Source organism: Equus quagga, chromosome 4 (genome assembly GCF_021613505.1).
Source record: "Equus quagga isolate Etosha38 chromosome 4, UCLA_HA_Equagga_1.0, whole genome shotgun sequence".
In the NCBI taxonomy this organism is placed as follows: domain Eukaryota; kingdom Metazoa; phylum Chordata; class Mammalia; order Perissodactyla; family Equidae; genus Equus; species Equus quagga.
Genome location: NC_060270.1, coordinates 137482134 through 137508935, shown reverse-complemented (window position 1 = coordinate 137508935; position 26802 = coordinate 137482134). Strand labels below are relative to the sequence as shown.

Here is a 26802-nt window from a genome sequence, read left to right as displayed (position 1 = left end):
AAAATAAACCTAGAAAGCCTTTAGTAAATGAAAGCTGAAGGCAGAGAAAATATAATAGATATCGGGCTGGAGTCTGGAAGGTTTAATGCAAATTAGATATCCCGAGGGCGGCGCGGCAAAAAGACTACGATTCCCATGGTGACAGCGTCTGAGAAGCGCTGCTTTCTGGGGGTTGTAGTATCTAGGAGCTGAATGTGAAGTGATCGGGTCTAAAGACAGCTTCTTAAAATTTAAAAAAAGAGAGAGAGAGAAGCAGATTTGAACTGGGCCTTTCTGTTTCTTCATAATCCATCACAGGCCTAAATATATTAAAAGAAATCCAAAAAGATTAAGGGGACACGTCGCCTTTAAGGCTGTGCCGTACTAATCGATGATTCCTCGCTCTGGGATAGGTAGTTGATGTGTGTGGGCTGGTCCTCTGAGGCAGCGCAGCCTCGTGGTGCCTTCTTGCTGAGGAGCCCCGAGGAAAGGAAGCGGGGCCCGGTCTTGGACGGCATCCTCTCGCTGCCCTGTGCTGTCTACTGTTGAGCTGCCTCCTCTTGCAGTCCTGAGAGACCAGAGCGCCGGTCGTCCGACTGTTGCCCCGCGCGCATCCGCAGGCAAGTCTCGTGTGTGCTCCCCGCCATGGCTCAGCTTCAGACACGCTTCTTCACTGACAACAAGAAGTAAGTAAGCCGCCTCCCCTTCTCTCCCGCCTCCCTCCTCCCTGGGATCCTTTCCAAGGACTCCTTCGGTATGACCTTGTGGATCCCTGTTTGTCTTTGCCGTCATGTCACTCCCCCACCCCACCCCCTTTTTTGCTGGGCTCCTCGCTTGAGCGCGTTTTCTGCTCGAGTGGAGGCGGGACCTTAGAGCATTTCTCAGGGACCGATCTCTGAGATCACCTCTTTTCTGCCTAGCTTCTCAGGCTCTATATAATTTGAACTGTGAGTGCAGAGGGCCTGAAGGGCTTCAGGTATGCTTCCAGAATGGAGCACATTATGTAATCTAACAATGAACAATGCACCAAGTCGTTACAGGCTGGCTGCTAGTGGAGTTTCACAGTTTCTGGCGACACAACTTTTTCTTTTAGGTAGGTGATAGACAATGCTTTTCTAAACCAGGTTGGAAAGCGGAACTCTGAATAGGAGGTTGGTAGAATTCGTTTTTGATAGAAGTGTGAAGTCAATTCAGTTACAGATTTGTGTATTTGTATACATACATATACACGTATGCCTTTGTGTATATATATATATACACCACTGTGTGTGTGTAAACATACATGTATATATAAACATTTTTACCAGTGGTCCCCAGGTCTGTAGCATTTGTTTGAAACCTAATTATCTTCTGCCTTGTGGTGTATATTACCGTATTAACTTTTCTTTGTGTTTGCCTGGTCTCTTCAACTATATTGTAAAGCTCTTAATGGTAGGCACTATGTATTAAGTTTCTTAGATTGACTGAGTCAGCAAATGTTTGTCAAGTTCTTCTGGTACTGATAATAATAAAGATTTGTTTTATTAACAAGGTTATGTCAGCTATAAGCTCGAAAACGCCCACTTCAATTAAGATTATATCTTTGTGTTTATAGCTTTATGAGTTGACCTCATTTTACTGAACAAAATAGTAAATGAAAGAAAGAACCAAAATTTTTAATTTCTAGGTTTCATTATCTTTTGGGGAACCTAAATAACTGCTAACTTTCTTTGGCATGAGAAATATGTAACTACAGCCTTACTACTCGAAGTGTATTTTAGGACAGGCAGCATCAGCATCACTGGGGAGATTGTTAGAAAAAAGCAGAAATCCTGGACTCCACCCCAGACCTGCTGATCTGGAATCTACATTTTAACAAGAACTGAAACCCCCCTCACACCCCCATTGTAGCAAAAAGAGAAACTTTTCCATTCTCTGCAGATACAGCCTTAATTCAGGCCTTATAGAGACTTTTTTTTATTACAACTTTATTGAGATGTAATTAACATACAATAGAATTCACACATTTGAAGTGTTCAATTCAGTGTTTTTTAGCATATTTGCAGAATTATGCAACCATCACTACAGTCAATTTTAGAACATTATTCATTCCCCTTTAGCTCTTACCTGTCCCCAATCCTTCCACTACCCCCAGCCCTGGGCAACCATTAATCTACTTTCTGTTTCTGTAGATTTGTCTGTTCTGCACATTTCATATAAACGGAATTATATAATATGTGGTCTTTTGTAACTGGCTTCTTTCACTTAGTATAATTTTCAGGGTTTGTCTGTGTTATAATATGTATCAGTACTGCATTTCTTTTTATGGCCAAATAATATTAACATTGTATGGATATACCACATTTTTTTCCATTGTTTAGTTGGTGGATATTTGGGTTGTTTCCACCTTTGGCTATTATGAATAACGGTAATGTGAACGTTTGTGTACAAGTTTTTGTGTGGACATATATTTTCATTTCTCTTGGGTATATAATTAGGAGTGGAGTTGCTAGGTCAAACAGTAATTCTATGTTTAACTTTTTGAGGAATTGCCAGATTTTTCCCAAGCAACTGCAACATTTTACATTCCCACCAGCAATGACTAAGGGTTTATCTACATCCTCACCAACACTTATTATCTGTCTTTGTTATTATAGCCATCCTAGTGTGTGTGGAGTGATAGCTCAGTGTGGTTTGATTTGCACTGCCTTGATTACTAATGATGTTGAGCATCTTTTCATGTGTCTGTTGGCCATTTGTATATCTTCTCTTGAGAAATATCTATTTTAATCCTTTGCCCCTTTTTTAAATTGGGTTGCCTTTTTATTATTGAGTTGTAAGTGTTATTTATGTATTCTAGAATCAAGTTCCTTATCAGATGCATGATTTGCAAATATTTTCTGCCATTCTCTCTTACAAGAGTTTCCTGTTCTCTTCTTTCTGTCATGTGTTCTTCTAATCCAGCCTCTGCAGTGCTGTTGAGAAAGATCTAATGATCTTCCCTAATGATGTTATTCCTTAACTCCGACTGCTACAGTGATTCCTCATTACCCAGGGAAAGAAGGAAACGCTTCTTCACACAGTATATAAACTACTCCGTGCACATCTCTTTAGCCTTATCTTTGGTCACTACCTAGAGCAAAATTGGACTTTCTGGAACAGGCTGGCTGGGCAGTGTAATAACTCTCAGTTATTGTCTTGCTGCTCGCCCCACTTTCCCGCACCCTTTTTCCTGTCCACCCACCTTTCACCTGGCAAAAACTCGCTTTTCTAGATAGAGCTGAAGGCCCTGCTCTTCTATCCTCCTTTTCTCTGGTTGAAATGACCTAATACTTTGTTCTCCCAGTTTACTTGTCACTTGTAACATTATTCTTAAAAAGTCTGATTGTAGTTGATTACCAGACTTTAACTCTTTGTGAGAACAGAGACCATATCTTAATTCGTTTTTGTTAACCCCATGTAGCAAGATATCTGGTATGTATTAGATACTCAGTAAATGTTTGTTTAGTGAGTAAATGCACATTTGTTAAAATATCTGTAGACTTGATCTTGATGTATCGTTTCCTTTTTATAGATATGCGGTAGATGATGTCCCCTTCTCAATTCCTGCAGCCTCTGAAATTGCTGACCTTAGTAACATCATCAATAAATTACTGGAGGCCAAAAATGGTGGGTATACATGCTCTGAGAAGTTACGAGAGGGCACAGTGCCACTAACTACACTAAAATATATCACATTTTAATTTTATTTACATATCTTTGGCTTTATTTTATAATACTACATGCATTTTATAACAGTAAAATTTATAAATTATATGGGTTTCCCTGCTACATGATACTCAGAAAAATGCTTTAAAATAAAAGTTTTCAGAAAAAAATATTACAGTTTAATCTGCTTTTAAGGGAACATGGAGATAAGGTGGTTGAGATTTAGGAATAAAGATGTTGATATAATAGTTGTGATGTAGAGGTTATCAAGACATTGGGATTGTGCTAGAGAGGGCTGGGCTGGGTAGGCATGAACGAACATCTTGGTTCTTGGGCCTCACTTGCTCTACTTCTGCAAGGCAAAACGACATTATCAGTATTTGAGTATTTTGGGTAATAACAAATGCCAAAATTAATAGTGGTATTTTTTTTAAGTATTTAGAATTCATAAGACAATTAATGGATAAAGCAAACATTTATAAACATGCAAGAGTATCAAGTAAAACATTTATAAAGGTATAAATATTAAACATATGTATTGTACGAGTATAAATTATTAGCGCATAAAATTAATATGAACAATGTCTGCAGAAATACTGATTAAACAAGATTGGCCATAAGTCGATAATTGTTAAAGTTGGGTGATAGGTGTATGAAGGTTTATTATATTATTCTCCACTTCTGCCTCTGTTTTAAATTTCCTGTAATAAGATGTTTTTAAAAAACTAATGAAACCGTACATAAAATAGAAGATTTAAACATGAAAAATTGAAAATAGCATAAAGTGTGATGTTTAAAAGAAAATTTGTCCATGGAATCACCATTTAGAGGCAAGCATATTTTCACACAGGTGTTTCCGACACTTCAAGGCTCTTTTGATTCTACTCTAGTTGGAGGAATGGGGAGGTGAGAGTTAGAAACATTGCCTAATATTTTCCCTTCATCTTCAGATAATCCCGTAACTTTTTTAAGTTTGAGATGATGTTTCTGAACATCTGTTTTGGGAGGGGCAGGGTCTGTAATCTTTTCATTGCTAGCAAGCGGTAGTTCTTGATTCAGAGGTATTCTGATAGCATTTCCTATCAGTCCTTGTCTTTACTTTCATCAGGAATGTATGGAGATTCTGATGCATCGTTACTTTTCTAAATTTGCTGAAAAAGTCTTTGAATTAGAAGAATTATTTTTGCAATAGAGGCTTTGCAATAGCAGTATATGGTTGTTTGTTGTTGCCCAAATAGTTGAATATTTTTCTAATCTTGTAGATAAACATTGGTTTGTCTTTTTGTATAAATTGAATAACTGAGTCATTGCTCTTGAGTTGAAGATGCAAATGATTCAGATTTCAGATTTTTAAAAGTAACAATCTAAATGATCAACGAGGGAATTCTTTCAGAAGGATTATACCTAATAAATGCAGAAAGAATGAAACATTTTTAGCATTTTGTAACTAAATTAAGTAATGGATTTAAGTAGTGATTATCAATAGCTGCTAAAACCATTAATTAGGTAAAAGGCTGACAGAAAACATTATGATGGGTGGGATCAGACTGACATCATCTGAGCCCAGAGGTGGATCTTAAAATCATAAAAAAGACACAACAAGATAATATGCTTCCTGTGATGCAGTAGGAAATGCACAATACTGTGTGTAAATATTCTTGCCTCCTTGCCCAAAAAAAGCACACTTGAAATCTAATCTAGTGTTTAGGTCTGCCTGGTATACAGGATGTACAGGTGCTAGAGGAACATGTTAGGGGACACCTTGCAGTTGGAATCAACCAAACCCAGAATGTAAGAAATATTACAAGACAGATGTCCCAGTTTCTTCAACAAATAAACGGCAAGGAAAGAAAAGGAGGAGAAACAGTTAAAGATTAAATAAAACATATTAATCAAATATAATGTGTGGATTTTGGGTGCTGGTTCTAAAAAGCTCACTGTAAAAAGACACTTGTGAATTGAGGAAATATGAACATAGGCTATTTGATATTAAAAGGAATAATTGTTAAATTTTTTAGCATTGTGACTTTTTAAAAATTCCTTATAGTTTAGAGATACATACTAAAGCATTTACAGATGAAAAGATGTCATTTCTGAGGTTTGCTTTAAAATGAACCAGTAGAGGAATGGACAGAGGAGTATAGATGAGTGTCCATGAGTTGGTAATTGTCCGTGTGTGGTGGAGATGGGGATTCATTTTGTTATTTCTCCTGTGGTATATATTTGAACGTTTTCATAGAATAAAAAGTTATTTGAAAAATTAGACGAAAAATAATAATAAAGAAATTATATCAACAGAACAAAGTATTTCTGTTCTTAAAAATCACATAGTATGGGGGGCTGGCCTGGTGGCATAGTGGTTGGGTTTATGCACTGCTTATCAAGCCATGCTGCGGCAGGCATCCCACATATAAAATAAAGGAAGATGGGTGCAGATGTTAGCTCAGGGCCAGTCTTCCTCAGCAAAAAGAGGAGGATTGGCAGAGGATGTTAGCTCAGGGCTAATCTTCACCAAAAAAAAAAAGAAAAGAAAGAAAATCACATAGTATATACACTGGAATACATGGCCTGATTGTCATGGAGAAATTCTGGAGAAACTCAGAGGCCACACTGGAATAACAGGTCCCTGTTTGTTTTGAGGTGTCTCGTATACCTCTGCCAATCCACTTCATGTCCTAAGAGTGATAATTTTATCATGTATTTTCTTTAGAGTTCCACAAACATGTGGAGTTTGATTTCCTCATCAAGGGTCAGTTTCTGCGAATGCCCTTGGTCAAACACATGGAACTGGAAAACATCTCATCAGTAAGTTCAGTGCTCACCTGCTCTTTTTTCCTTACAGTATTATCAGATAATGTAGGTAACTCCGGTTAGAATCAGCTTGAATCTACAGCAACCAAGATCCTTTTGATTATTGGTTTTTCCTAGAAATTTGAGCTTCAGTTTCTATATTAAATTTTGAAATCCCCTTTTTTCTTCTGAGAGTATATTTAAGAAATGCAGATGAATGAATATGGAAAGATACCTTCATATTTGTGGAAGAATTATCAAGAAAGGGCATAGCAAATATATGTTTACTACTAGTAAAGGTGTACAAAATGATTGTGCACATATAAAAACTTACAGGTGAGGTTATTGTGATTTATAGTGACTTCTCCCCTTCCTCTAATCTCCAAACTGCTGTTAATATTGCTTCTATAATTTAAAATGCAATTTATAATTGCTTTTATAATTTGGGGGGTAATTTTTAGAACTGTGGTAAAATATACAGAAAATTTACTATTTTAACCATTTTTAAATGTACAAGTCAGTGTCATTAAGTACATTCACAGTACTATGCAGCCATTATAACTCCATTTTCAGAACTTTTTCATCATCTTAAAGAGAAGCTCTATACCCATTAAACAAATACGCTTTTATGATTTTATAATTTAAAGTTTCTTATATTCTTTTTTCTACTTTTAGCATAAATTTTCCAAGGTCATTAGTATTTCTTTATATTACTCTTAGCATACTGTTAGGTCAAATAAAGGTTTTCACTGTTTGTGTGGCTCCACATTGTCTGGTTGTGAAGGGGACTTAGGTGAAGGAGCTGTATTAAATGGGGTGTGTTATCTTCATAATGTACCATCTTAAAGTTGCACCCCCTGATGGGTGTCTGGTTTCTCTCTGTGACCAGGAAGAGGTTGTGGAACTGGAATACGTGGAGAAGTACACCGCACCTCAGCCCGAGCAGTGCTTGCTGCACGATGACTGGATCAGTTCCATCAGAGGGGCGGAGGAATGGTATTGCCAGATGAGCATTCTCGTGTCTGATTCCTTATGCCACCCCATCACTCTTTTTAAGTGCATGATGTGCATGTTTGTCTCTGATTCTCTGTTCTTCTGTAAAAGTGATTTTGTGATAGACGTATCAGTGACCATGCCAAAGATCTTTACGTTCAATATAGTCAAGAAGAAACATATGTATTAATAGGTTTTCTTTTCTGTCTCAAGATGTTATAGTGACATATGTCTTTGGAATAAGTCTAGTGTCTTAGGGTATTTATTTGATTGAGCATGTTGCTTTTAAAAACTAGGTTATAGTTTGTTTCATAGCTGGAAAAAAACCCTTTTATAGCCACAGATTTCCTGGCCTACTACCATGAAGATGCAGATTGTGCTATTTTAGGGCTAAAGGGGGCAGACTGGGATCAAGAAGGTATGGATGGCTCAGAGCAAACCCCCACTGGCCTTGCTTGTAGAACAGCACCTCAAGAGTGGATCATAGTAGGAGCTTACTTTCAAAGAATGTCTCCCTGGAGTTATTACCCAAAGTTATGTTTTTACTGGTTTTACTTTTTCTTTATGTGGTTTTACTGTTTTTCTATTTAATGGTTTTCACTGGTTAAATACAAAGAACTATTAACACTTTACAAGCAATTTGCTTAGCTTCCCTGAGAGTTGTAGTATTTACAACGATAGTAAAAATGAGATCTAGGGTTTGTTGGTTATGTTTTTATTTTTAGGAGGTCAGGAAAAGCCAAATGTAAAATCTTCTGATCTATTCTAGTGTGTTTTGAAATCTTAATCTTCGTATTAAAGAAGAGTTTGAAAGAATAATCCTCAAGAAATTGCCTTAGAAATACAATCAATTTTAGGGTTTGAAAAAGCTGCTTTTTGTATTTCATAGGATTTTTTTCTCCTCATAGGATCCTGACTGGTTCTTATGATAAGACTTCTCGGATCTGGTCCTTGGAAGGAAAGTCAATAATGACAATTGTGGGACATACAGATGTTGTAAAAGATGTGGCCTGGGTGAAAAAAGGTGGGACTCTTTGCCTGAACTAAGAGGGTTGTGGATCGGGAATTGGCAATAGGCATTTTCAGTGCTGGGGCAGAATGGGGACAGGGTAGGAAATGTCTCATGTCTCATGAGGTCTTTATTATGAGGTCTTTCAAAAATATAGAGTTCAAGGGGCCAGCCCAGTTTCGCAGTGGTTAAGTTTGCGTGCTCCGCTTCAGTGGCCTGGGGTTAGTAGGTTCAGGTACTGGGCGTGGACCTAGCACCACTCATCAAGCCATGCTGTGGCGGCATCCCACATAAAATAGAGGAAGACTGGCACAGATGTTAGCTCAGCGCCAATCTTCCTCAGACACGCAAAATATATATATAGTGTTCAAGAACAAGAGGTTTATATAAAAAATTGAATAAATTAGGGAAAGTGAGTCCTTCCTAAAATTATATCAGATAATATACATTTTTAAGTTAATATTGAGTGTGTGAAACTCACACAGTATAGTACTTTTCTAGTATTTTTGAAGATTGTTCCCTTTACACTGTAAGTTAACTTCGGTTTCCAAGCCACCTATGTGAGCTCTTTTATCTTTTTAACGTCTTTCTCAACAACAACAAAAACTTCAGTTCTTTGGTTTCAGAACATGATGTATTTTAACTGTTCTTCTAATTTGTTTCTGATTGTGTTCTCCTCTTCAGACAGTTTGTCTTGCCTGCTGCTCAGTGCCTCCATGGACCAGACTGTCCTCCTGTGGGAGTGGAATGTGGAGAGAAACAGTGTGAAAGCCCTGCACTGCTGCAGGGGTCATGCTGGGAGTGTGGACTCCATCGCCGTCGACAGCACAGGGACCAAAGTGAGTAGCTGTTGTCTCATAGGACTCTGTCGAATGAGAATTTGAGCTTACGCAAAAGGTTTTTTCTCCACGTATTCATTGTGATTGGCCTATTTTCATATCAGTTGTTTCAAACGAAAAGTAAAGACTCATACAATCAGAGATGCAAAGATTCACTTCCTCAGCCTGGGTGTCTCTGGTTTTGAACTTTATGTAAATTACAGAAATTTTTAAAAATCACATAAACAAGCAATTTCTTTACCCTTCTTAAGTCATAGTGATTGACATTTTCAATCTTTCAGCTACTCACAGTGCTGTCATCAGCTGAAAGCATATAGTTGATTGTCTAAGCCTTAGCACACACTAAGGTTAGTGTCAGTAGAGGTTGTTTTACTATCATTGCTGATTTGCTCTTTGTCACAACGAGGTGGCAGAAGTTAGTTAAAAGGAAGCAAACCTGAAGACAACACTGTATTGACTCTTGAGGGCTTACAAACTCTCTCACCATTTGACAGTTCCCTAAACCACACTGAAGTATTCTGGATTTAAGAGTGCTTCTTCGGCATTTCTATGCCAGTTTGCCAGAACAGAGGACATTTGATGTATTCAAAGGAAAAGAGTTATGATTATTCATATTGAGCCATGAAGAAGATTTCCATGTTGTTGAGTCCAAACTTAAGTGAATTCACTGTACCCTGTCTTTTGGCTACGAGAGACAGAAGCTCCTCTTGAACTTATTCAGCTTCAAAGATTGTGAGATCCGAGGAAGGAGTGGACAGCCACACCACCAGCAGGGTGATGAGGCAGTGGGGTCTCAGGACCCAGTGGAGTGGAGGCTTGAACGTGGCCGTCACACCCTTCCCTCTCCTGTTTCCCTAGGTTGACTTTTGTTCTCTCTCGCCTCAAACTGGCTCTCTCCACATGGCAATGAAACCTGGCCTTCACTAATTCCAGATTTTACGTCCTATGTCATCTGTCCCTGGAGAAAGACTAACTTCACCTCCCAGGAACAGAAGTTTTCAAAAAAGGTCCTGAAGGAGGAAGAGACCTATTGGCACAGTGTGGTCACTTGCCCACCCTGATCTGAGCAGCCGTGGCCAGGGCACAGAGCCGTGTAAAAATGGCAGCTTCCTCAACTGCCAGGAGATAGAGGGTGCAACCTCCAGGAGACTAGGAAGACAGGCAGATGCTATCACAGTAGTAAGGATTTCAGAGCAAAGGAAAGGTTTTAAGTTAAATAGCAGAAAAAATAAGGCAAATAATATGATGGATTATATTACATACTCGTTTTCCCTTCATATTATTCTGTTTAGTTTTGCAGCGGCTCCTGGGATAAGATGCTAAAGATCTGGTCTACAGGTAAATTAAATATTTCTTTTGCTTTGACTTATTAATGATATTTCAAGAATTTTGCTGGAAGAGGAGTTTTTAACCCATATTTTGCCAGAGCTTTTTATGATACAAATAAAGAAGCATAGTATAGAGAAAAATTAGTGTATTTCTTTGTGTTTCAAAATGCTTTTCTCTCCCACCACCCCTTATTTACTGGACAATGTCACTGAATTGCCACAAGTATCAATAACATGTTTGGTGCAATGGGACATAACTACCTTAGTTCTCAGAGTTCCCTTATTCAGGAACTTGGAAATAAACAAAATTACCTTCTGAGTCATTTTGATATACTTTACTGTTAGAGAAATTTCTTAGTTAAGCTGATTTACTTAAAAAAAAAACTTAATACAGTTTTACCAAACTTAACTTTTTTACTTTGAAAACATAAATTAAAAGGAACAACTAAAGGAGGAGGAGGGAGGAGTCTTAGAAGAAGGTGCCTTGATAGTGCTAAGAAGACGCCGACAGTAGAAAAGGGGAAAAAAAACCCCACAGACATTTAAACTTTAAGAAATGGTGGTCTAAAACAGTGCACAGGTAGACAGATCAGAAGGCTTCTGTTACTTCTGAGGGAATTGCCGTATTACAGTATAATACCCTAAATACAATTCACAAAGTAGAGTTGGGGGATCAAGAAAAGCTTAAACAGTTTTAAATAATTATGCGTAAGATGGCAGGATATATATAATCCATTTTAGTAGATTTTCCACAAATGCTTAAAGCAAACAGTTTTGAGGGAGAAAGTGGTTTGTTTAGAAATTTTTCCTTTTGTGGAATATTTTATTCTTTGATAGCACTGGGTAAATGAGATATTGTATATGATTAGTTGTTACCCTAAAGGCATTTATAGGGAGAAAGCAGATAATATTTATAAAATAGTTACAAACATTAAAATCTATGGTTTTCCATCTGGGTTTGGTATCTAGCTAAATGATATATCACAAAGATTTTTTTAAAAAGTCAAAAAGTGGAGCTGGCCCGGTTGGGTAGTGGTTAAAGTTTGAGCACTCTGCTGCAGTGGCCTGGGGTTCATGGGTTCAGATCCTGGGTGCAGACTTACACTCTGCTCAGCAAGCCATGCTGTGGTGCTGTCCCACACACAAAATAGAGGAAGATTGATTGGCACAGTTGTTAGCTCAGCTTGAGGAAGATTGGCCACAGATGTTAGCCCAGGGCCAACTTCCTCACCAAAACAAAACAGTCAAAAAGTAACTATAAAACATCTGATTCATTGTTAGAAAAGTTAAATAATCAAGAAGAATAAACGTGACTGGAATGTGTGTTTGTTTACCTTGTCATTCCCTTCTTCATAATAATAGATTATTATCTCCTACAACTAATAGAATATTCATAGATGTGGTAAAGTGATGAGTATTCATGATGATGATCTTAAAGACATAGCAAGATATCAAACTGGTTAAGTTTTAGGGTTTTAATGTACTTTATTTTTTGCTTTGTCTTTTTGGAAGATTGGTAACCCAGGTATTATTTTATATATAATTTTCTATGAACCAAAATAAGGAGGAATATGATTCCCTAACCAGTTGAGATAACATAGAGAAAGTATATACCCAGAAATGTTGTAAGAATTCTTTGAGACTGTTTGCAATTAATATTTACCATAAATTTTAAAAATATCAACTCTGACTCTCTGTGGTACAGTCCCTACAGATGAAGAAGATGAAATGGAGGAATCCACAAATCGACCCCGAAAGAAACAGAAGACGGAGCAGTTGGGACTAACGAGGGTAAGTATTTGTGAGAACTGACTATACTTGGCTTAGGTCTGTATTAACAAATATCTGGTAATTTAATGTAATCTTTCCTATTTAAATTTCCTTTTGTCTTGCTTTGCTGCTTCAACCATAATTAGGCTTTCGTTCAGCAGATTTGTAAATTTTTCTTATAGATACTCTATTATGCTACATTTATCTGTCATTGAATGTAGTAGCTTTGAGCCGGCTTACAGATCAATAGGTTGATTATTTAGCTGTTATTTGATCTCATGGTGCATTTTGGAGCAGGATCTTTTAATTGTTAAAGTTTGCACTAAATTTAAGTGAAGCATCTCATTACCTGACGATTTAATAATATTGTTTCACACACTGAGGATATAATTCTTATTAAGGATGCTAGTTATATCTCCTAAATCACTAGAAACCGAGAGTTTAATTTGGGTTTTGATTCTATCATTTAGCTCTTAGATCCAATTAAATTGAACTCAGAAAGTTCATCCAGATTCTTATTTGTTCTGCTTTGTTAGGAAGATATTTGTCATAATAAGGTCTGACCTGTCTTAATGTCTTAGTGAGAAGGACAATACTGAGGTTTAGGAAAACATAATCTTCATTCATTTTCTAACAGCTGTAATGAATGTGCAGTAAATCAAGGCCACATTTGCACATTATTTCTTGTAGTCACCAATAACAAGATATAAAAATTGTTGAAAATGAGGAATAAAGTATGATCATAAATAATTCATCAAACTCACATCAAATGCAATAAACAGTAGCACTTACTAGTTCCAACTGGAAGTAATGATTTAAAGTTTCTTAATACATTTAAATATTGACTGCTGAATTGCAAGAGGAGTGATCTGGCAGCAACTCAGCTTCCTTATCACTTAATCTGGTAGGACAAATGAAAGCTGTAAATGCCTTACCAACTGGGTGTTGTGCCAGTGGTAATTTGCTGATGCATATCCCTGATCAACCTCCAAAGAATATATCTGAGTAGAAAAGATTTCTTGAATTATAAAAATTCTTTACTCAGAAGGTAACTTTTTTTACCTTTCTTTTAATTTGAAGTTTGGCATACATATGTTAAGTGTACAGCTCAATGATTCTTTACAATCGTGTATACCCAAGTAATCACCATACAAATCAAAACACTGAGAATTAGCAACAGCCTTGAAGACTCCCGCTAGCCTCCCTCACAATCAGTAACCCCCAGAAGTAATCACTCTTATGACTTATACCATCTTAGATTAGTTTCACCTATTTTCAACTTCATATCTGTGAGATTTCATGCTACTGCATGTAATGATCTTTAATATAAAGCATTCCATTGCATGAATATACCAGAATTTATCTTCTCTTCTTCTGTTGGACATTTAGGTTGTTCCTAGTTTTGGCCACCATAAAGACAGTTGCTAAGAAAGTTCTTAGGTGCATAAGCAGTGATTTCTGCATATATAGAATTGCAGAAGTACAATTGGCTGAGTCATAGGGAATGCACATGGTCAGCTTTCTGAATATTAGATACTGCCAGAAAGTTTTCCAAAATGGTTATACGAGTTTTTAGTCCCACTGACAGTGTATGAGAGTCAAGGTTACATCCTTTCAAGCACGTGATATGGTCAATTTTTTAAGACCATAACTGATTTTATTTTACAACATAAACATATGTTTGCATTTACTTACTGTTGAAAAGTGTATCATTTTGTCGATTTCTGGTGGTGTGTAGTGGAATTTAAGTCCTCACCCTTTGATATCTAATTATGAAGTACCTGTTCATGTTTTTAGCCCATTTTTTTTAAGTGTGTTGCCTATCTTTTTTTAATTGATTTACTTTGTAAGAGTATTTTTAGGTGTGTACTTTTTATAAGCTCACTTCCATTGTTCATTTTATTTGAGAGAAAAAATATATGTTCATTTTCTTGTTTAGGTTTTTATAGGCTGTAAATTCATGCATTCATAAATTATTAACTGGAGTTATGCTGGCAATCCTTGAAGTGCTATTTAAAGTGAAAAATTGTGCTGCAATGGAACAAGTTGGATTTTTAAGACCAAAATGATAAAACAATTATCAAAAATAGTTATCTTTTCTCTGAGTTTCTTTCTAGTACCTTACTTGAATTAATATGACTAATGCTGCCAGTCAGTTAATTTACTTGTCATTTGTTTCACATGTTAACATATAGTAAGGTTTTTTCCTCGTTTCTTTCAAAATTGCTTTTTTCCCTCCAGTACTATTCTACTGGAGTTTGTTTGTAGTAACGGTGTCAAAGTTGACTTTTCTACCTTTTTTAAAAAAAATTTACATATAGGAAAATTCACTTTTTGGTGAATAGCTTTTGAGTGTTGATAAATGTGTAGAATGTGTAACCACGACGTAGTCAGGATGCAGAGCAGTTCATCACCCCCTAAAACTCGTGGCCCATTCGTAGTCACCCTTCCCCGCTACTTCTCGCCTGACAACCACTGTTCTATTCTCTGTTCCTATAATTTTTCTTTTTCCAGAATATTGTATAAGTGGAATCACACAGTATGTAGCCTTTTACATCAAGCTCTTTTTCACATAGCACAATGCATTTGAGATTCACACCCCCCTCGTTTGTTTTTTTTCCCCCAGAAAAGAAAAGATTCATCTAGGTTAATGGGATCATGGTTTGTTCCTCTTAAATGCTGAGTAGTATTCTGTTGCGTGGATATACAACGGTTGGTTTAATCGTTCACAAGTTGAAGGATATTTGGGTTGTTTCCAGTTCGACAGTTATGAATAAAACTGCTGTCACCCTTTGTGGACAGAATTTTGTGTGAATCAAAGTTTTCATTTTTCTTGGGTAAACATCTAGAAATGGGCTTGCTTATTGCTGTAAGTTTGCCTGTGGATCTTGCCATGCCGAATCCTCTCCTGGAGCCTCTGATGGATTACCTTTATGTTCCTTGCTGTTCATTCTGTTTCGGGTCACAGAGCGGTGGTTCTGTCCCTCACTCGGCTGTCAGGTTCCTTTACTTCTTTGAGGAAAATTTTAGAGGTGGAAGAGAGACCTTACGGCTCATTTGGTCCAGGAATTGGCAAACTATAGCCCAACAGCCGATTTGGCTCTGGCCTGTTTTTGTACTACAGAGAGCTAGGAATGATTTTGACGTTTTCAAGAAGTTTTAAAAACAAGAAAGAATATGCAACAGAGACTGTATTTTGGCCTGGAAAAGCTAAAAAATTTACTTTCTGGACCTTTACTGAAAAACTTTGCTAATCTCTGATCTAGCATATTACAGATGAGGTAATACTATTTAAGGAGGTTAAATGTAACAAAGTTACAAAAGTAGATTAACTGTCTCCCATTTCAGAATTCTTTCCTTCTGTCTTTCATATGTTCCTTATATTTCAGACAGACACTATACCTAGTTTGGGGATTTTAATTTGAGAAAGACATTAGAGATTTTGGAGTATTGACAGATGAGCCATGGACATTATTTAAAGATTAGATGCTGAGGAAATGAAGTGGCGAGAATAACCTATTGAGATTAGTTTACCAGGAGGAGTCATCTAGAAAATGGCAGCACCTTTGATTGAAACTGAGATCTTCTGACCCAGAGCTTTTTTCTGCTAACTTCTACACATAACGTGTTTGTCAATGGGGAGAATTAAGTTAGTGTTAATATTAATACTCCTCAAAATGACAAGTGGAACAGATGGGGAAGCAGCAGAGCACAGTGGGAAGGCGATGAACTTTGGAGTAGTATGTGGGTTTAAACTTAAATCTGCCACTTACAGCGGTATGACCTTGAGCATGTTATCTTTCTCAGCGTCAGTGTCTTCCTCTATAAAATAAAAACAGAAATATCTATCTTGAGGATTATTGTAAAGAAGAAATTAGGCATGATATGAAAGCTAAAGCACCTGACAAAACATCTCGCATATGGGCTTCAGAAGTTATAACTGCTATTATTGTCCTAATTATTCTAAACGGAAAATGCTTTCCCTTTTGGGTATCTTTCATTTCTAGACTCCCATTGTGACCCTCTCTGGCCACAAGGAAGCGATTTCCTCCGTCCTGTGGTCAGATGCTGAAGAAATCTGCAGTGCATCTTGGGACCACACAATTAGAGTGTGGGACGCCGAGTCAGGCAGTCTTAAATCAACTTTGGTAAGAGTGATAAATTCAGTAGTTCTCTGATTAACTTTGAGCTTTTAAGTGATAAACTTCTAGAGATAATTACTTTTAGCCCAGCATGGTTAAATGTTCTTTCCTTTTTGTTTTTTCAGACAGGAAATAAAGTGTTTAATTGTATCTCCTATTCTCCACTTTGTAAACGTTTAGCATCTGGGAGCACAGATAGGCATATCAGACTGTGGGATCCCCGAACGAAAGGTGAGTTGTGTGAAGCACTGGAGGAAAAATATGTGTAAATAGTATCAATTTCTTTTCTCACTAGAGATTTGTATAAAAAGATAATTTTCTACAAATTTTTTGGGGGGTTTGTTCTGCCTACTTCTCTTTTCTAAAATTCAATAATGGTTCATCTCGTTTGCTTTGTTCAGATGGCTCTTTGGTGTCGCTGTCCCTAACGTCACATACAGGCTGGGTCACATCAGTGAAGTGGTCTCCAACCCATGAGCAGCAGCTGATTTCAGGTTCTTTAGATAACATGGTCAAACTGTGGGATACAAGAAGGTAAATTCTATTTGTGATCTACAGTAGAAATCTGTCAATTGCCCGTTGTATAAGAGAAAATGAAATGAATACTGAAATGATTATCCAAAAGCAGAAGGGTGAAAAAAAACTTCTTGGTCATACAACCTGAAATGATAAATATTGATATCGAAAAGAAAAGCCAGGATCAAAGGAATTTTCTCCGTGTTAATATGTTGTTTTTTGCATTCTGAAAGAATTGTGATCATTTCTCTTTTGCCAAAAAAGAAAAAAAACCCCACAAGTTTATAAAAGCCATCTTTCTGACTTTGTTATATAAAACAGGAAAAAAAGAGAAAAATTATCCTGACCCTTAATATAAATATGATAATTATAAAAGCAGAAGGCCAGTGCTCTCTGAATAAATGGAACTGTGATCAAATTATAAATTATATGTTAATAAAAAATTAACTAAAAATACAAATTTTTAAAGATAACCAGATATTAAAGGTTTCTTTCTTACTCATGGACTAGTGCTATGTTTCTAGTGTATGCAGATATAAAATGCATACACAATTTAATTACATATTTTTATAAGTAGAATGGAGAGGCATTAACCCAGATACCTGTTTGTTTGTTGTTGTTTACCTTAAATCTGCATCCTAACATCCTCATACTACCTAATGGTACATGATTTGTTACTATCTAGAAGGTATATGCATTTTAATTGGATACTTTATATAGCAATTAGCATATAGTTTCTGATAATAGTAGTAAGTGCTATGACAAAAATGAAGCAGAGTACAGGGGCACTTCTTTGATGAAGGCCTCTCTTTGAAAGTGATATTCCAGTGGTGAACTGAACAATGTGAAGGTGTGAGCCATGCACAGATCATGGCAAAGGGAACAGCAGATAAGGTGGGGAAAATCTTGGCATGTTGGCAAAATAGCAAGAGGGCCAGTGTTGATGGAGCAGAGTAAGCGAGGAGAGTGGCAGGGCGTGAGGCAGGTGATGGTTACATCGAGCAGGACGTTATGGGCCATGGTAAGGAATTGGGGTTTCATTCTAAGTGTAATGAAGAAAGCTTTGGAGGTATCTGAACAGGGGAGCAAGAATGGAGGCAGAGAGGCTATTGTAGTTCAAGAGATAGATACTGGTGATTTGGACTGTGGTGGTAGCATCATAAATAAGTGGTTGGATTTTAGGTGTATTTTGAAGATAGCTCTTTGGCAGAATTGGCTCATGGGTGGAATATGCAGATAGGAATCAAGGATAATGCCCATATTTTCTGCCTGAGCAATTGGGTGATTAGTGGTGCCATTTACTGTGATGGGAAAGAGTAGAAAAACAGGTTTGTGAGGGGAAATCAGAGTTTTGTTTTGGTTGTAGTGACTCAGGAGAGAAGTTTGGGCTAAAGATATAAATTTGGGAGTTATCAACATATATATGGATAGACAAAGGGTATATAAAGCCATGAGCTGGGGGGAGAAGAAAAGTAGTCAAGGAAGTGTGAAAATGGGCCTAATTATAATTTTTATAAATAGCATTTTTCCTGAATATATTTGTTGCAGTAAATCTCTGTAGTCTGCTAATGATACAGGAAAAACAGGAGAGGTAGTCAAGTAAATACTCAGAATTTTAAGGTTAAGTGGTTATTGGGGTAAGAATGGTAAAATCGGTAATGTTTTCAGAAAAGTATAAGTGATTATTCATATATGGTTGTTTTAATACTATGAAATGCATATAACCTGTTAATATTTTATCTTTTAGTTGTAAAGCTCCTCTCTATGATCTGGCTGCTCATGAAGACAAAGTTCTGAGTGTAGACTGGACAGACACAGGGGTAAGAATTTATTAGTTATTTGGTGAAGAGGAAAATTTTTATTTGAATAAATCTGGTGTTTGTGTTTATGGAGTTACTAGTTTAAATATATCTGATATTTATAATTCAGTTTTCTAAGTTTCCCTTAATATTATTCATAAAATCTCATCTCATTCAAAGAAGAAACAAATTATTTTTGAAGTATAGTTGACATAAAATATTAGTTTCAGTGATTCGCCACTAATTCAGTGTTGAATTAGTGATTCAACATTTATATATATTACAAAATGATCACTACAATAAAGAGGAAACAAATTTGTTGTTTAACATTAGGAGTAGTAAAATTTGAAAATTTTGAAGCAGTTTTTTCCTCTTGAGTATTTTAATGAAATGTTTTAAGTCTGTAAAACTTGCTACTTCAGACTAATTGGATCAAGGTATTTCCCACTTAGAAAAATCTTACAAAATTAGTCTAGATTATAAAATGTGTTTAAAGAATTACAGTTTAATTATTTCCCACTTAGAAAAATCTTACAAAATTAGTCTAGATTATAAAATGTGTTTAAAGAATTACAGTTTAATTATTTCTGTGTATATACATTAGCCCTTATTGCCTAAGAATTCTTTCCAAATACAGGTCCTAGTGCTACTTGAATAATTTGTAATGTCCATTTACCCACAAACAGTTAATGTGCTGCCCTTTAAAAACTTAATTTTCTTAAATAGGTAAAACTATATCACTTTTCCAACTTTTTAATTTTATTACATTTCTTAGCACATGCTTCATAGAAAATACAATAGCATATTATGCCTCAACCAAATTCAAATGGTCACTTTTCAAGTTTTAATATACTGTGTTGTAATATAGTAGTGAAAAATGATGTAATTGGTGCATTTAAGTATTAACTCTCAAGGCAAGTTATCTGCTCATCCATAATTCCTTCTATAATCAGAGTCATCAGTATTTAATTAGGTTAGCTGTCATATGAAATAATTGTATTTACTTCTGTGTTTGTGTTTTTTTCTCTCCCTTTTTACACAGTTACTTCTGAGTGGAGGAGCAGACAATAAATTATATTCCTACAGATACTCACCTACCACTTCCCATGTGGGGGCATGAAAGTGAATGATAAATGTGACTACAGAGATCCTTTCTATAAATGAACGCAGATGCAGAAAGCAGATTTTGAGATTAAAGTTCATATAATGTGTCACTCTCAGTAACAGTTATCACTGTCTTTTTCTTTATTTTGTATTTATTATATAACAGTTGTGTTTATAATCTATAAAATGTGGCCTATATTCTCTACGTTATGCAAATTCTTGAAATTAAACTGAATTTTGAATTTCTTTTTAAAGATACTGGTTTGAATTAAGATTTTCTTTTGAAATGCTGTAAAAGCATATATTAAAAATATAGTAATTGTCCATATTTTTATTTCTGATGGAGAAACTTAACTTTTTAAAGTTAGCTATTTTAAAAAAGTATCTTTAAAAAAACCTAATAAATTTTAATAGAGAAAAAATTAGAAATACAATTTGCTTTTTGGGAAAATAAGTGATGTCTAACTGTAATAAGACTTTGTAAGTATTCAGAACATTAAAACATGTAGATGTTGCCAATTTATTAAGAATTTGTTGAAATATTTTAAGTGAAGTACTTCATATTAAAGATATATCAGAAACCTTTAGAAACTGCACACAAATTTGATGGTAACCAGGAATATCTCTCCCAAACTTATCCTCGTATATACATTAGATTCTTTAGACAAAATTTTTCCATCCGTATTAGATAGTAAACATTCTACAAATGTTAGATATTAGCATTTATCTAAATTCGTATGTTATATACCAAATATTTAAAGTAAATCTCATAGTATGTGAGTTCCATCTTTAATGGATTGGTATTCCTCAAGCAGAGCACTTCAGCCTCTGAGTAATCTGTGGGAATCAGTCTGGTCTCATCACTAGGCTAATGCAACGTCTGTCACTCGAGGTTCCTCTCGCAGAGGTCTAGGAAACAACAGCTATACTTGGCTGCATTTGAGAGCCAAATTCATAGTAGACGAAACCAGGTGGGAGTTTGGTTAGAGGCAGTCCAGGGCTGGTGGAGTGGCTTTGTTCCACACCCCTTAGGGACCCAGCTAGCTCTCCTCCTTTGATACAGTCCTCATTCTCACGCAGACCAAGAGCTAGAGCTCCAGTTACGTCATTTCTTAGAAGAGGGTATATTTTAATGCCCCAAAAGTGAATAAAGGTAGCTGGAAAATTCACACAGTCTTTGTTTTCCTCAATTTGTGCAGACTGGTATAAATTTCATCATATCTATAGTCTCTGGAAATCTAACTTTCAGAAGACAAAGATGAATTTATATTCCTGTTTTGGACAAAGTATACCTAATTGCTGAGTAAGTCAGTTCAAGAAAAAAGGCTGAACTTCCACCATTTACCAGGGTCTCTAGTGGGATGGAGGAAAGAGAAAAAACACAGAAATGTAGAAAACATGGACTTTTTGACTACCTTCAAAAAGTGCACATTCTGGAGCTGGCCCCGTGGCCGAGTGGTTAAGTTTGCGCGCTCCGCTGCAGGCGGCCCAGTGTTTTGTTGGTTTGAATCCTGGGCACGGACATGGCATTGCTCATCAAACCAGGCTGAGGCAGCATCCCACATGCCACAACTAGAAGGACCCACAGTGAAGAATTTACAACTATGTACTGGGGGCTTTGGGGAGAAAAAGGAAAAAAATAAAATCTTAAAAAAAAAAAGTGCACATTCTTACATGGGAGATAGTCATTTAAAAATTAGTTACAAGAGTATCCTAAGTGCAAAGGAAGATGGAAGGTAGAAAGGTAGCATAGAGATGGGAGCAATTAGCTTTGTGAGGAGCACGTTGGCTGTCAAGGAAGGTGTCATAGAAGAGTGACGTTGGAACCAGATTTGGACAGATAATTGGTTAGGAAGGTGGAAATGCAGGTTATTTCTGGCACAGGGAGCGGCACAGAGCATCAGAAATATAGCTCAAAAATACTGTGAGCAAGGAAGTGAGCATAATATTTCTTCATATGCTAAGAAGTTTAGTTTTGTTTCTCTCTTTTAAATAAAGCTGCCATTCTTGCCTTAACTAAGACATGATCTTTTCTTTTATTACTTTTTTTTTTTTTTTGGAGGAAGATTAGCCCTGAGCTAACATCTGCTGCCAATCCTCCCCTCTTTTTGCTGAGCCACTAATTGGAATCAGGTTTTATTAGGCAAGTAATATCCAAACTTTGCTAATCAGAAACTGCCAGATATAAAAACAGGAACTTTTAGTCACTTTAATATGGGAATTTTTTGACTGTGACTTCTAGTATCAAACATTAATAATGTTATTTTGTTATATAAACCAAATATATCTTAATGGTACTTAGTAGAAAAGTATTTTTGGTTTGTTTAATAAATTGGCTGTCTTTGTTCCAATATTAGTTCCACTGATTTGCAGCTTTGAGGAAGTAAATTATTTTCTGGCAGTGTTTATAAAAATGGCAAAGAACATAACACCGTAGCAATCCTCTGGCATAGGTACTAAAGTGACCTGTATTTTGAAGAAGAGGAATATATATGTTAGAAGGTCAAGTTATTTGACCAGATTTCAGGCAGCCAGTAAATGGCAGGTAAGGATTTGAGTTTCCCTAAGTTTCGAGCTGAAGCTCTTAACTAATTCATATTTTGCCAATTCTTCAGTCATGCACAAGAACGATGTTTTTATAAATGTAAAGAATAAGTGTGAAAATGTCTTCACATGCTTGAAAGAAAGGTTATATAAATTTAAGTGGCATTTATTAGTACCAAATCACTATAATGTTATGTTCAGCTTTGCATGTTCTTGCCTTTAAAATTAATTTCAACTTTAGTATGCCACTAAAGGTATTAGCATAATAATACAAAAATGTGTACTTTAAAGATCCATTTCTGTATTTGCATATAGGAATTGTTTATGAGCAAATAGGAATTTTGGAAATTTTCCTGTCGTTCATATTATTTGAATTATCACGTTATTTGTGTCATTAAAGGAAACCACAACCCAGACAGGTTAAAGAGCCTATGTGAAGGTATAGAGCCAGTTAGTGATGGAGACAGGAGACATGGCTCTGATAATAAAGACCACAGAGAAACGATCTTTAGGTTTCTGTACAGGTTTGTATCAGGTACAACCTGATAGAAAGTTTAGAAACATGTGAAACAACTTATGTGTATTTAGTAAGGGTATAAATAACATGCCTGGGACTTATTAATACCAAATTAAGTTTAATGGCTGTTTCAGGGGGAGGAAATACTTTTTTTATGTGTCTACAACACTTCACATTAAAAAATCCTTTTAATAATGCTGTCTCTAATTCTAGCCTTACTTGAATAGACAAAGATGTAGTAAGGGAGAGAGCCTGTTTAGCTTGCCATGTGTAAGTAATTACTAGTGTGGGCATCTGGGGAGATGGCTGTCCATACCCTCACCGCCTGCCACTGACCTGTTGCTTCTGACTTCCTTGATGAGATGGAACAGATGACAAAGGAAGTGGATCACTTTGAAGAAATGGAGTTATTTCCATGACATCAGTTCAGTAGATCCCTAATTCTTAATAAAACAGTACAAAAGGGTAGAATTCTTAACATGTTTTCTAATATCAATTGAGGTTTTATTCGGGAGATTAACCAGAGGTTTGCTTGATAGTGCAAAAATAAAAGTAAAGCTCACTGTCCTCTAAGGAAATTAGGACTCAAGGTTGGGATCCCAGATTTGTGGGGCCCCACATTCCAAGTCATCTAATGGTCTTCTTTTCTAGTTAGCTTGTAGAATCCTACCACGGAGGAAAACACTTTATACTAGGAAAAATCTTAATATGTTGATAGGAAATTAAATAACAGTTCTATAAGTGTTTGTACTTTTAAGTGAAATTAAATCTTCCCATATAAAAGCATTTTAATGGTGTTAAATCCTTTCATTTTCTAAACGAGGTTTTTTATGAAACACTAAATTTTAACTACTGCAGCTGCCTCATTTGTTAAGGGACTAGTACAAGCCATTTAAATATTTCCTTATCAGTCCTACAGCTAAAGGAAGATTATTAATTTATTCCACAAACATTGAATAGCATGAGTAAAGCAGACCCGATTCCTGCCCAGGAGGAATGTCGGTATCGCTACCTCGTTTGCTGAAACCATTCCGATACTGTGCCCCGACTTGTACGCTTTTCTAAGTGACCTGTGAAGAAAAAGTGATTATGTGTAAATGCTACATTTTATGGTGGAGACACTGTGTATCTTTTGGTAATTTTCCCCAATTAAGTGAACAAAACCCATAGGCCTGGTGCAGAGTCACTACTCTGACTTACTGGTGTGTTCCTTGGAGGGCCTTTCTCTGCTTCAGGTTGAGTTGAAGAAGCTATTAGTCTAATATCCTCTTGAGTTAAATGTTGACCAAGCATTTTGTAAAATATCCCAAGAAACTTACGATGGTGCGTGGTAACATTTTGAAAGTCATTTTGCTTACCATATTAGAATGAGTTATTCTCTGGGGAGAAAGGTGTTCAGTTCTTGTTAGATAGTTTATACTGTATCCTTCAGTCATCAATTAGCTATCTTTGCTTCTATTCATTTATTGATTGAACAAACCTTCAGAATCTAGTATGTATTAGGGACTGTGCTAAGAGAGAAGACTATGGAAATGCATAAGGTTTTCACTCCGGAGGAGCTCAGCATCTACTGGGGAAGACAAGCAGGCAAATGATTACGGTACAGTAGAGTTGAGGGAGAGTAGAGGCATGCCGTTAGTGGGGACGCCAAACTGAGCATGAGTGAGTCAGGAAAGATGTGAGCAAGTACAGCAATCATCAGACTTGCCAAATGCTAATTCTTGCCCTTTTAAGGATCTGGACCTTGAGAATCTGAGGAAAGCTGTGCATTCTTTCCTAACAAACAAACAAAAAAACCACCATACCAAAATTTTGCATATTATCTTAGGTATTCATCCATTCCTCAAAAGCCCATATATCTCAGGGTAAGACTCCCTGGTCAAAGACGTCTTAATATTTTCAGTCCAACTTATCTCTGTAGTATAAATAGGCTACCCTTTTTCCTATTCTAAAACTACTTTTTTTCAGGTTTTCAAGGTAAGAATTTTGTTTATAATCTAGAATCTCACCCCATCTTTGTGTCTTTTATGATCTTACAGCCTTTAGTTATCACCTCAGGTGTAAGCTTTTTTCCTTTCTAGCCTATATGTCACAGTTTTAATTCGTATTTAGTAAAGTTTTAGGAAAGCTGATAATATTTTTGAATCACCTTTAAAAAGAAAGCAATTTGAATTTATCTTCCACCAGAAATATAGTTTTTCTTTTGCCTTCTATTTTTTCCTTGAGGTTTTTAGGTTCAAATTTTACCTCTGACTCTCGAAGGCTCATTTATGACAACAAATTATCCTATGTGCATGTGCCTCTGAGGTGAGTTTTTAACAGTTGTTAACTTAATCCTCTTTAAACCTTTACAGTAAGAGTTAACCACAGCGCGCGAGCATTCACCGCGTGCCGGCACTGGCAGGAGAAGCCCCCGAGGACTCAGGAATGACCGGGGCTCAGAAGCCTCTAGCAGCTTCGCAGGGGTGGCCCCGAGGGCCCGGCAGGTGCAGGGGCTCGGAGGAGGCGGGAGGACCCGGGCCACGGGCGCGGGGCTCAGAGAAGGAAGCCGAGCATCCTTCCCACTTGCCCACGCCCCGGAGGTCTCAACTCGGTTCCTTACACCGGTGTGCGGACCGCCGTGGTGTCTTCCTTTCCCTTGATGAGGTACGGAGGCGCCCGGGAAAGGGAAAGGGGGGACAGAGAGGCCGCCCCCGGGGGCAGGCGGGAGCCTGCGGGGAGTGAGCGCGGCGGCCGGGCCCAGGTGCCAGGCGCCGGGTTTCAACCCCCGCCCCCGCCCCCGCCCCCGGAGCCGACACTCCCCGCACCGGGGCGGCGGGGCGCGGGCTCGCGGGCGGCGGTGGCAGACGGCCCTCTGCGCGGCCGAGCGCGACCCAGGCGGCGGAGCAGCGGCGCGGCGGCCCGGGGGCGCGGTGAGCGTCTGCGGCGCCGGCCCTCCCTCCCTGGCGGCGGCCGCGCCCTCTGGCCCTCCCGCCCGAGGCCGAGCCCGCGGTTCCCATGGCGACGCCCCGAGGCGGAGGCGCAGGCGCAGGCGGAGGCGCGGCGGGAGGCGCTGCACGCGCGCAGGCGGCGTCTCGTGGCCCGGCCGGCCGCCTCGTGGAGGAGGTGCTGGGCCGAGCCCCTGCCTGTCTGCGGGCGGAACGGGCAGCGGTGGCTTTGGCGCGGCCGGGCGCTCTCGGCGCCGAGGGCGCCCCACCCACGGCCCCCGGGGCCAACGTGCGCGGCGGCCCGAGGCTGGCTGCGGGGCTTTCCTTCGAAGGCGGCGGGCGCTTCCGTTAGAGGCAGATGCTCACAGCCTTTAGGTGCTTTCCTGCTGACCTCTTTTTATGTCGTGCTCATTTTTATGTCATTATTTTGTCATGGGAATGTCTTTCGAAACTAAGTGGCCAGCGATTGGTAAAAGCAAAACCTAAGTAAATGTGCGGTTTAAGGCGAACTGCGGAAGGCACGAGCTCCCGAGGGGTTCCAAGTACAAACCCTGAGGCCTTGAACCCAGCCCCACGCACGGATCCGGCTTGTGGAAACGCGGATCATCTGGTCAGGTGCCCAAATGATGTCACTGTCAGATACCTGATGCTCTGGGAAAGATGGAGAGGGGAAAAATCCGTCCTAGCAACCAACCCGCCATGCCGTGGGTTTGCCGGTAGAGGGGGTGGGACTGTTGTCCATGTAATAGATGATCTTGATGCACAGAGCATAGAAGCTGTTATAAACTATGGGTCACTGTCACATAGCTTGTTGGGAAGATAACGTTTATCCGTGGTTTTGGGTTTTCTCTAAGTATT

General features: G+C 37.9%; 2 protein-coding genes across 3 annotated transcripts in view; both read left to right on the top strand.

Moving 5' to 3' along the window:
- The first annotated feature begins 440 nt into the window (after positions 1–440).
- On the top strand, positions 441–20210 carry WDR12 (WD repeat domain 12). The gene is made up of 13 exons (XM_046658405.1): positions 441–665; positions 3533–3627; positions 6377–6471; positions 7346–7452; positions 8358–8473; positions 9143–9297; positions 10590–10635; positions 12331–12416; positions 16403–16543; positions 16663–16768; positions 16939–17071; positions 18801–18873; positions 19895–20210. The coding sequence occupies exons 1-13, from the start codon at positions 625–627 to the stop codon at positions 19970–19972; spliced, it is 1272 nt and encodes a 423-aa protein (XP_046514361.1). The 5' UTR covers positions 441–624; the 3' UTR covers positions 19973–20210.
- A 5874-nt stretch (positions 20211–26084) lies between these two features.
- ICA1L (islet cell autoantigen 1 like) overlaps positions 26085–26802 on the top strand; it is a 64627-nt gene continuing 63909 nt past the window's right edge. For both annotated transcript variants that reach the window (XM_046657884.1, XM_046657886.1), the window contains exon 1: positions 26085–26559. The gene's annotated coding sequence lies outside the window, so the exon portion shown is untranslated. The remainder of the gene's footprint in view (positions 26560–26802) is intronic.

Excerpts from the sequence above, each read along its gene's own strand:
- WDR12 (XM_046658405.1), top strand. The coding sequence starts at position 625 with ATGGCTCAGCTTCAGACACGCTTCTTCACTGACAACAAGAA. Across the intron at positions 3,628-6,376 it reads ATTACTGGAGGCCAAAAATG|AGTTCCACAAACATGTGGAG; the intron begins GTGGGTATACAT and ends TATTTTCTTTAG. Across the intron at positions 7,453-8,357 it reads ATCAGAGGGGCGGAGGAATG|GATCCTGACTGGTTCTTATG; the intron begins GTATTGCCAGAT and ends TTCTCCTCATAG.